At 39.8% G+C, this 10,434-nt stretch overlaps 1 protein-coding gene across 1 annotated transcript in view; it reads left to right on the top strand.

The window, feature by feature from the left end:
* Positions 1 to 223: 223 nt before the first annotated feature.
* LOC137996809 (alanine--glyoxylate aminotransferase-like) overlaps positions 224 to 10,434 on the top strand; it is a 16,977-nt gene continuing 6,766 nt past the window's right edge. Inside the window, exons 1-7 of the mRNA XM_068842396.1 lie at positions 224 to 816; positions 3,289 to 3,353; positions 5,241 to 5,341; positions 7,295 to 7,450; positions 8,553 to 8,648; positions 9,401 to 9,470; positions 9,692 to 9,787. Of these exons, the coding sequence (XP_068698497.1) occupies positions 354 to 816; positions 3,289 to 3,353; positions 5,241 to 5,341; positions 7,295 to 7,450; positions 8,553 to 8,648; positions 9,401 to 9,470; positions 9,692 to 9,787 (1,047 nt within the window). The 5' untranslated portion in view covers positions 224 to 353. The remainder of the gene's footprint in view (positions 817 to 3,288; positions 3,354 to 5,240; positions 5,342 to 7,294; positions 7,451 to 8,552; positions 8,649 to 9,400; positions 9,471 to 9,691; positions 9,788 to 10,434) is intronic.

The raw sequence follows: 10,434 nt of genomic DNA, 5'->3' as shown, positions 1-10,434 counted from the left end.
GCAACTTATTCCCATGAACGCCTTTCATTGACGTCACAGTAGAATAGGGGTGTGCAAGGGGGTGTGATTCAGTTTACACTTCATATAAAAAATTATCCAAGTAAAGCTCAATGGTTCATGAAACAAAGCTTTCAAAAAACCCATTCTGAAATAGCGGTTGCACTGAAAGATTTTATTTCTTTCATTTTTTTTAAGTTTTTATAATTTTTTGAGGAAAACGTGAGAAAATGACTGCTGCTTTGTCATGATGCAACCTTTCCTGTGATCACGTGCAATTTTTGTTTATCAACACAGGTCAAACAGGTTGTATTGTCAGTGAACGCAATCGGTACACGTAGTACAGTTTCCAAAAGATGAGCGTCGCAAAATTTTCGCGTGTTCTCCCTTTTGCGGCCCGTTCGTCCCTTCTTTTACAAGCCAGGGCGCTCTCAGCAACTGTTTCGCCCGCGGCAATCAAGATGGTGGACTGGCAAGCGAAAATTCCGGTTCCTCCTGAGTTACTTACACCTCTGTCAGTTCCCGCGAAAGTTCTCTTTGGCCCTGGCCCGTCAAATCCGAGCATGAGAATTTACAACGCTTCGGCCATGTCGCTATTGGGCCACATGCAAGCAGATTTCTACAAAGTTATGGACGAAGTAAAAGCCGGTCTCCAGTACCTGTTTCAGACCAATAACCGATACACGCTGGCAATCACTGGAGCAGGACATGCGGCTATGGAAGCTTCGATCATGAACCTTGTGGAACGAGGAGAACGCATTTTAGTTTGTGAGAACGGGATGTGGGGAAAAAGAGCAAGAGAAATCGCCGAACGGCAAGGTATAGTAAACAGAGTATTAAAGGTTGTAAAGAAATTAGTTCTTTTGAGGGTGAAAATTGGCACATCATGGCTACAGTATTTAGCGTTTTCCCGCCCTCTCCATCCGGCGAATTTTTTGCTCATAATTTGTTGAGCGTTTCATTCGTTATTAGGTTTGTTGTTTAACCATATTAATGCCGAATTTTTTTCCATTTTCTGGCAGTTAACAAGTATTTTCGTTTCCTGATTAATTTCGCATTTATTAGAATTAATTAAGGATTTCTAACTTTTTTTAATCATCATGGTATTTTAAGGGTGGATTTGGGCGAATAGCCAAAGTTCCACCGCTGTTATAGCTTAATTTAATTTTAATCATTTTTATTAATATCAGATGAAAATTTCTTTTCTGTAAGAGATTTAACATACTACAGTTCCGCATACATTTTCCTTTGTTTAAATTGTTCAAACTGACAAATTAAATAAATGTTCAAACAAGCCTACAGTGTACTCAATACAATTGTACACTACTGTTTGATCAAATGTCGTTCTGATCAGGCCGTCCGTTACTGTGGAACTTATGGTATCCACACCTGCTTGAAGGCATATTGCAATATCTGCCGTCAATCATTTACAGTTGAACTTGGAGTATCCTACCCTGGACCCAGAGGTTTTTCTTTAGCCGTGAGAGAGCTGCAAAGCAGGGAGAGGAGAAAAACCTCTGGAATATGCCGTAACAAGGCGGAATGACTCTGGAATAAAACAGAATGACACCGGAATGAGACGGAATAAACAAGAATGGTACCGGAATATACCGGAACGAGGTGGAATGATAACGGAATAAGGCAGAATAAACCAGAAGGACACCAGAATCAAGCTGATTAGCGTGGACCGGAATGACAAGGAACAAAAAGTAGTTTTTATCAGTCTAGACAGTGGAAGAATAATTGTTGCAGAAGAGAGAGACTGACTGAAAAAAAAACATTTAAGGGGAAGTAACAAGTCTTGGAACGAGTCACAATATGTTCTCACAATTCTTCATGTAAATATATTATCAACGATCGATCTTTTTTCTGTGCTTCTGACTTCTTTCTTCAAACAAGGAAAAACTGCGTTCAGGTTCGATGGCATTATTGCCAACAATCGGGAAGAGAAAAAGAGTCTTCCGCCTGTTTGCACGAATCTATTTCGGATCCGTATATCTCCATCACGCGTGGGTCGTGGGAAGCAGGCAAGCAGCAACGGTAATTAGTTTGTGGTTTGCTGAACTTGATTGTGATTGGTCGATAGACAACTGACCAGTCAGAATGAAGTAAAAATGTTCACAGGTTTTCTGACTCGCACAGTGAAAGCCGCTTCCGAGATCCATAGACAAAAACAATTAGAATAACATTCTGTTTCTCTTGCTACTGCATTTGTTCACGAAAAAATGTTACTTCCACAACAAATAGTTATTCATTCAGCGACAGATATACCTGTCAAATTTTTTTCGTAATCGAAGTGTTCCAAAGGTTACAAAAGGCAAAAACACATGCCATTCCCTTAGGGAATCACGTGACACAACAAAAGCTTACTGAAACAACCGAAAATCGGTCGGCGCTAACTAACACACAAACTTTTGGAATTTCCAGGTTCATTCATTCTCTCTCCTTTGCAACAATTATTCCTCCACAGTCTAGACTGATAAAAATTACTTTTTGTCCCTTGTCATTCCGGTACACGCTAATCAGCTTAATTCTGGCGTCCTTCTGGTTTATTCTGCCTTATTCTGTTGTCATTCCGCCTCGTTCCGGTATATTCCGGTACCATTCTTGTTTATTCCGTCTCATTCCCTTGTCATTCTGTTTTATTCCAGAGTCATTCCGCCTTGTTCCGGCATATTCTGGTTAATTCCGCTTTATTTGTGTCATTCTGCCTCATTCCGGTGTCATTCCGGCTCGTTTCGGTATATTCCGGTACCATTCTTGTTCATTCCGTTTCATTCCGGTGTCATTCCGCCTCATTCCGGCATATTCCGGTTTATTCCAGTATATTCCGTTCCGTTCCGTTCCGTTCCGTTCCTGTGTTTAGCAACGCCCCATTAAAAGTCACTGTATTTTTTATTTCTCTGTGTTATAAAATGGTCTCTTTTAGGGGTTTAATTTAAAATTTCTGACGAGCATCCCTTTTATCTAAGTGCAGTAGACCTGGTTAAGGGTTAGGGTTGGGCTTGCACGCCTTGTGGCCTTGCAGATTGTGCATATATACCTTGAAAGATAAATGGCCCCTCTTTTCTTGAGTCTTAATTGTTACTTTGAATTCCCTTCAAGTGGTCCACAGGAAGTTAAACTCACCCATTTCCCCCCACTAAAATGCTGGACATGCCCAAAAGCAAGCAAGCTTCTCATAGTAAGAATTTTAAGGATAGTGTTCCTGGAAGCACTGGTCTGTCACCATTGTTTCTGAAATAATTTCCAGTAAAGCATACAATTCATGTTTTTCATTTATTTCAAAAGGATGTGATGTTAAGGTTTTAGAAAAGAGTCCAGGTGGATATTACACTTACGAGGAAATTAAACAGGTAAGTTTCAACAATTATAATTATTGATTGACACCCAAGGTCCTGATTAATTTTAATGTTTTTCAGTGGGTGATAATTAACCCATTGACTCCCAGGGCTTCCCCATTGACGAGTAAAATTGTGTGGTGTTAGACGGAGTAAAATATACTAACTCCACCGGTTTTGGCCGGTTTGGATGTCAAAGGGTTCAAAATACATGGATGATGTTATGAGAGATGCATGAGCCCTTACAGCGATGGCAACCGTGTAATCCCCTCCCTGAGAAACATTAACCCAGCTCAAGCCTTCCCCAGAAATTTAACAGTCTCTTATAGATTCTGAACAGCCTAAGGATACTCTCAGGCAACTTGCAGTTTACTATAGCTAGTATTTGTTTTTTTCACCAACTTTTATTTGGTTCTCTCACCTGCCTTTATAGTAATTTCACAAGCATCAATAGAATGTTTGAAAGATGCTCTGGAATGAATTCTTGGCATTCATCACTAGGCTAAATTGCTTTTATTGGGGAATGTTAGGCCCTGTTCAGATGAAGTGCCCTTTCTGCGGAATGAGTACTTTGCACACACACTTGTAGAAAGCTTGGTGCCCAACAAATCATTTGTAATTTGCAATGTGTGTTTTCCATGTGCATTATGCATGTATTGTTGTTTGATGTTCTCAAATGTGTATAATTACATTCATTTGTATGTTTAGCATGCTGCTACCTTAATAATATATTATGATGATTATAATTGTCAGGGATGTAGATAGAAGCTGGCAGCCTGAAAAAATCGCTGGCTATTCCAAATGATTTTCTGGGTGATCAAGTAAATTGAGTTTGTGGGATTTGTCATCTACATGTACTTTATAATTTGTGAAAAAGGAAAATGTATTGCACACTCAAACTGTAATGATGGAGACTGGCAGTAGAAATGTCCCATAGGTTGATTCATTATATGGATATGAAAATGTGATCCAAGATCTTATGTGTTTGGTAAAAAGCTCATTGGCCAGCGGAATTTGTACTTCGTGTACGTGAAATAATGTACCGGTAAACCTGCAGTTCGTGTATTTCTACCGTGTTGGGCAACATACATATGAATAATAAGCTGAAATGTCGGCAAGAAAAAGGAGGAAAAGTGATTCTGAGGTACTCGGTATAAACTAAGAAATTCTTCAACTCTGCCGAAGCTACTTTATCAAGCTCTGGCAGCAGACCGAGTTAAAATTCAAAGAAAGCGCTATTACTATGACAGAATTGGCACGAGACACCGAGAGCATATGTTCAAACAAATTCAACATTTTTTTCATTAAAAGGTAACAAGAAATTGCTTGAAAATATCTCGAATGGCCTTGAATTTACCTCCTAAAATTGAGGAAAATGCATAATTTACAGTATGAGAGCCTAAAGTTTCAGGGAAGCATGCCCCGGTGCCCGCTAGCAGGGACACATCAGAGGCGTGTCCAAATGGGCCTTCTGCCTGTTAAGAGCACATTATCATCTTTACAAACTTTTAGCTACATCTGTGATTGGTTTTTTCTATAAATTAAAGTTCAATATCTGCCACCATTATTAAACAGTTACTACAATGCAGGGAAGCATGGGAAATTGATGGAAGCATGTTCAAACAAGTTACGACGTTCCTGTTTCTGGGAACCGTATATCAGTTAATAATATACCCTTGCAGCTTAAGTGCATGTGCCTGGGCATTGTTCTCAATTTTTTGCACAGCCAGCCACCAACAAAAGGTTAACGTTAACACTGTCTAGTTCCCATTTCCGAGAGCTGGGCATGGGAATACCCCTAGTCTGAACTGGGCGTTATAGGTGACCTGGCAAATCCTTGACTACTGTGGAGTCAGCTATGCATGCAGTTTAATATGTTTTCCAATAATTTTACTGTTGTAGGGTTTAGAAGAGCACAGACCATCAGTACTTTTCATTGTTCATAGTGAGTCCTCTTCTGGAATTTGCCAACCTTTGGAAGGCCTGGGGCCTTTATGCCATGAGTGAGTTAATTAATGCAATCAAAACTACTCAAAATGTTGTGGTCTTTAAGTCCCACTCTTGAGCCATTTTTTAGAGGCTACTTTGCAGTGGTTATTAATAAGTGGCTTTACTAAGTACTGGCCAGGGGTTATCTTTTGCATCAGGCAATCATCACACATCTTCATGTTTTACTAATGTTTGGCCTCGAATGTCATTCATCATACTTTTGCTTCTGTCTCTATTGAGACAGCCCCCAGGTGTCTATTAAAAAGCTGACAGCTGAGTTGATCAATGGCTGAGCAGTTTCAAGAGCAATCAGTGGTCATGGGTTGATACGTCCCATTCAATCCCAGATATTTGTCAGGCCTCTTTGCAGCTTTTCAAGTCTCTTTATTAATAGCACTGATTGTTTCATGGGATAATTAACAACTATTCACCGAAGTGGAGGTGGCGAGGTAAATATCCACTGCTAGCCACCGACACTGAGGTGAATAGTTGTTTTAGTATATACTAAAACAGTGAGATAATATGCAGCACAAAAAATTAATTTGAATGGATGTTTTCTTCACTTGTCATGGATGCAAATCGGGATGCCATTTTTTCCCGAGTTGCTCGGAGGTAAATAGCACAGGATATTCGAGCCAATCAGGGCCTGCGTTCAACACTATCCACTGTTTTAGTATATACTACTAATAATTATTATTATAGTAATAATAATAATTATTATTATTGCTATTATTGTAATAATTATAATTATTACTATTATTAGTAGTAGTTGTGGTGGTGGTGGTGGTGGTGCTGCTGCTGTTGCTGCTGCTGCTGCTGCTGCTGCTGCTGCTGCTGCTGCTGCTGCTGCTGCTGCTGCTGCTGCTGCTACTACTACTACTACTACCGGTAGTTACTGTAGTAGTAATAGTAGTACCGGTTTATTTAAGTCGCAAGGTTATTTAGCCTAGCACAAGAGCTCTACATGTATCATACTAATTGGGGAGACTACCATTAAATCAACTGAAATCGGAACAAGTCAAATCAAATGTTGGTTTTTGAGGAGAGGGCAAAACCAGTGTACCTGGGGAAAAACCTCTTGTAGCAGAGTAGACAACCAACAAACTCAACCCACATGGCTTCAAATCTGGGAATCGAACCTATGCCACATTGGTGGAAGGTGAGTGCTCTCACCACTACGGGAGCCCTGCTTCTCAATGGGACACAAAGATGCTTAGAAAAAATTTGAGTGTTCCTTTGCAGAATTCAGACCTATCACTCAGAGCTTTTGGAGACTTGAAGAGCTTATGCCATTAGGTTCTCTATCTCTAAAAATCTTTACATATCCACATTTTCCAATGAAGATTGCACTTGCATTTCTTTTAAATTGTTCACCTCTGACAGGATATAAAACAAACTTACTTTTGAGAAGCTCCCTGGTGGCGTGATATATCCCTTCCAATAAAAGTATACATGCCTACATGCTTGCAATTTTCCCTGCTTGCATGCAGAAATTGACTGCATGCTTACAAATCTCTTTGCATACATTCAGCTCTAGCTGCCTGTGTAAGATGCAGTGATCAGAACAAAATCATTATTTTGTGCCTGCAGATTTTTATTTAATTAATAATATGCAATAAATAGTGCACTGGTATGACAGCATGCAACGTTCAAGCCTGGATGTTTTTTTGGGCCTTGGTCATTAACTGCAGTGGTCTTACATTTGCTTTAATTACAAATAATTACATGTTGCCAATTCCAGTATGGCTGGCTTTCAAATATCCTCTATCATTTAAAAACTGGTCTTCAGTTAAGTTGTATCAATAGTATGATTTTTTTTTTCATCGCTCACCAATTCTTCCCCTCCCTTGTTCTCTTAATACCTCACAGTCTTTTAACTTTGCTCCAAATCCACCACCTCTCTTTTTATGTTCTCACTGAACCAACCAATTATATCTGAGTTATTGATTTTCTCTATTTTTTAACAGACATGACTGCTTGATAATAGTAGACACCGTGGCATCTCTGGGTGGAACTCCTTTCTTCACTGATGAATGGGAGCTGGATGTAGTGTATTCAGGTTCCCAGAAGTGTCTTGGAGCACCACCAGGTGTAGCGCCAATAACGTTTAGTCCCAGTGCTATGTAAGTGCATCTGGTTGATATCACTCAGGCCCGGGTTGCTCAAAGCATGGTTAGCGCTAACCGGTGTTAAATACCACGGAAACCTAAAGGTTCTGGTACCTCTTAACCAACGGTTAGTGCTAACCAGGCTTCCAGCAACCTAGCTGAGCCCCAGACTTTTTTTGTCATAGTAGAATCTCAATTAATATTGAACTGAAGTGCTGAGAGCCTATGACTTTGAACAAGAATGTCAAGCAAGTCAGATTGGCAAAATTTAAGGAGTTTGCGGGGAGAGTCGCGCGTTAAAGGGAGTGCATCTAGAGGGGTCCAGGTCCATGCTTCCTCAGGACATTTTGGCTATTTGTGTTTCTTATCTAAATGCATTTTGGAGCAAGATCCTTTTGCTTTTCACTAACAAAATTTGGCTGATCCAAGGTTTATGTTTTGTGGCACATATTGCTCATGTTCTTCACGAAATTTGGAGAAATTTCTCAATCGCACCCGGCACCAAATTAAAGTGAAATAGCTGGAGAGTTTCTGTAGCTGCTAGCTCCTATTCAAAACCCTACATGTATATAAGGCATTAATGCATTTAAGACTATTAATTTGCAAATTTGGTGCAAAAAAGACAAAAATTACAAAGAAAAATGCATGCAATAAGTACTTTGGATTAAAGACGGGGGGCATTGACAAGTAAAATCATCTGGCCTGGCTTTTAGATAGACAGAGTGAACCTACAATCTTGGACAAAACTCTTGGGAAAAATTCTAGCTTAAGCATCATTTGGCACGCACTCACAAAATAATATTGGTCCTACCCCCCTTCCCCCCATACCAATGTTGATAATGTGATGCAAAATACTGTGCAAGCCTTTGGTCGCTTTTTAAAACAACATTGGAATAGGGGGAGGAGGGAAAGTAGGAAGAATTGACTCTTTATCACACAGTCAGACAAATTAGAGCGTCACATTTTCCCAACAAGTTTTGTCCAAGATTGTAGATGTTGTCAACTCATTCATCCCCAAAGCAGCCCCCGTTGATGAGTGAAATGTCTGGCATTAGACAAATATAATCTATCAAGTCTCACTCAGGGGACTGAACTAGTTAATATTGTTGTCTTGTAGGGCCAAGGTTAACAGCCGCAAGACCAAGGTTCCATCTTTTTACCTTGACATTAATGAATTAGGCAACTACTGGGGCTGTGATGATGGTCCAAGGAGGTAAGATAACGTTGACCCTTGAAAAACCTGCTGCAACTTGTTATTACTCAGCCCGAAAAAATTAAGTTAGCCCCAGAAATTTTTTTAGAATAGACATCTAGCATGAATGACACTGATATTTGAATAAGAACTTCTGCATCCCTAGTCTCGTGTTTCAAGAGAAAATTGTTTTTTAAGAAGCGTTTACACAAGGCTTAGGATGTTTGCATAGGGCTCATTGCCTTTTTTTTAAATATTTTATTAACTATCTTCACCCAATAAACCAGCTGCAGAGGCTTTCTGGAATCGCTTTTTTCAACAACCTATCATACAATTCATTTGGGGACAGGGCTGTTCTTTGCATAAAAGCATCAGATATCTAGTTCATAGAAGCTTGTGTTCCAAGAGTATAGAACTCTGCAAAACATACTGAATTGTAGGAGAACGGTCACTGGAGTAACACCTCAATCTAAGCTAAGAAACGGCACATTGCTTTTCAGGACAAAATAGATCTTGTTTGCTCACTACCTACCCAATTCCTCTATCACTTCAGTCAATGATTTTATTTTATACCAGTTTCTGTGAGTGATAACTTCTCACCTTGATAGCTCTAAACTGATGCCAACTGTTGCCAATGCATAGTTCCTACAACATTGTGTTAATTGAATTTATTTTAGATATAGCAAATATACAAATTATGTTACATTTTGTTATGTAAATCAAAGAAGTTTGTTGTTATTTTATTCAGTTTTAAGTTATTCTTGTTCTTCAAGGTATCATCACACTGCTGCAATCAATCTGATTTATGCACTGAGGGAGAGCTTAGCCATTCTCGCTGAAGAGGTAACAATGGGTTACAATAGAATTGAAGAATTTAATTTTTGTTCCCCTCAACTCAAAATTAATTTTTGCCCACAGAATTTCAGCAGATGTTATAAAGGGCTACAAGTGTGCTCATTACACTTGATGAAAACATAACCCCAAGAATCATTTTTATACCGCGTCAATATTTTTTCGCTTTTCACCGTTTTCATACAAGACTAATCTTCGAAATTATTTATCAGGGACTTGATAATTCCTGGATGCGTCATCGCGATACAATTGAGCATTTCTGGGCAGGACTTGAAAGCATGGGTTTAGAATTGTTTGTGAAAGACAAGGTGAGATTTTCATACCTTCAGGCCGAGTTTCAAGGAAACGAAAGTGATCGGAACTGCAGATGCTGGGGCAGAGCTTCCCACCACTGTAAAATCACAGGCAACCCAGGCTCACTGTGTGTGCCACATAGGTAAATATAGAGAACATATGAGGCGAAGTTTAGGTCTGGAAATTTGCAAGAAAATGGAAATAAAAATCGATGAAACTTACAATGTGGTGAGCTGTTGTTGTCTTTAATACGTACACGAAGTTTCGGGAAAAATGGCCCCCGTTCACCTTCCGTCATAGTATAGTGACAAGGTACGTAGGAGACGGAAGCCAGCGTAGGGACTCCGATCGACCCAAAACAAGCACGATTTTTTTCGTGAAAATCGAATCCAGTCGCTAAATGAACACGCCAGGCTCGTGGAACATGAATTTCTCTAAACCATGAATCCACTGAAGCATCTCCAGGTAGCAACGCGCAGCCACCAGACTCCGTAAAACTTGTAAGTTAACCTGCTAAAATGGCGGCCAGAAAACGTTGTCCTCGTAAAGTGTCCAATTCAAAATGGCACTGAACTCGGGACGCCTGGTGACGAGGGGAATATATGTCCCCCTGGAGGGAGGGGAGTCCCAGATTGCTCAGTGAGTTTTGTTTTTGCAATTT

This window comes from Montipora foliosa, chromosome 3, assembly GCF_036669935.1.
Source record: "Montipora foliosa isolate CH-2021 chromosome 3, ASM3666993v2, whole genome shotgun sequence".
In the NCBI taxonomy this organism is placed as follows: Eukaryota; Metazoa; Cnidaria; class Anthozoa; order Scleractinia; family Acroporidae; genus Montipora; species Montipora foliosa.
The sequence above is the reverse complement of the archived record's forward strand: the minus strand, read 5'-3'. Positions and strand labels throughout refer to the sequence as shown.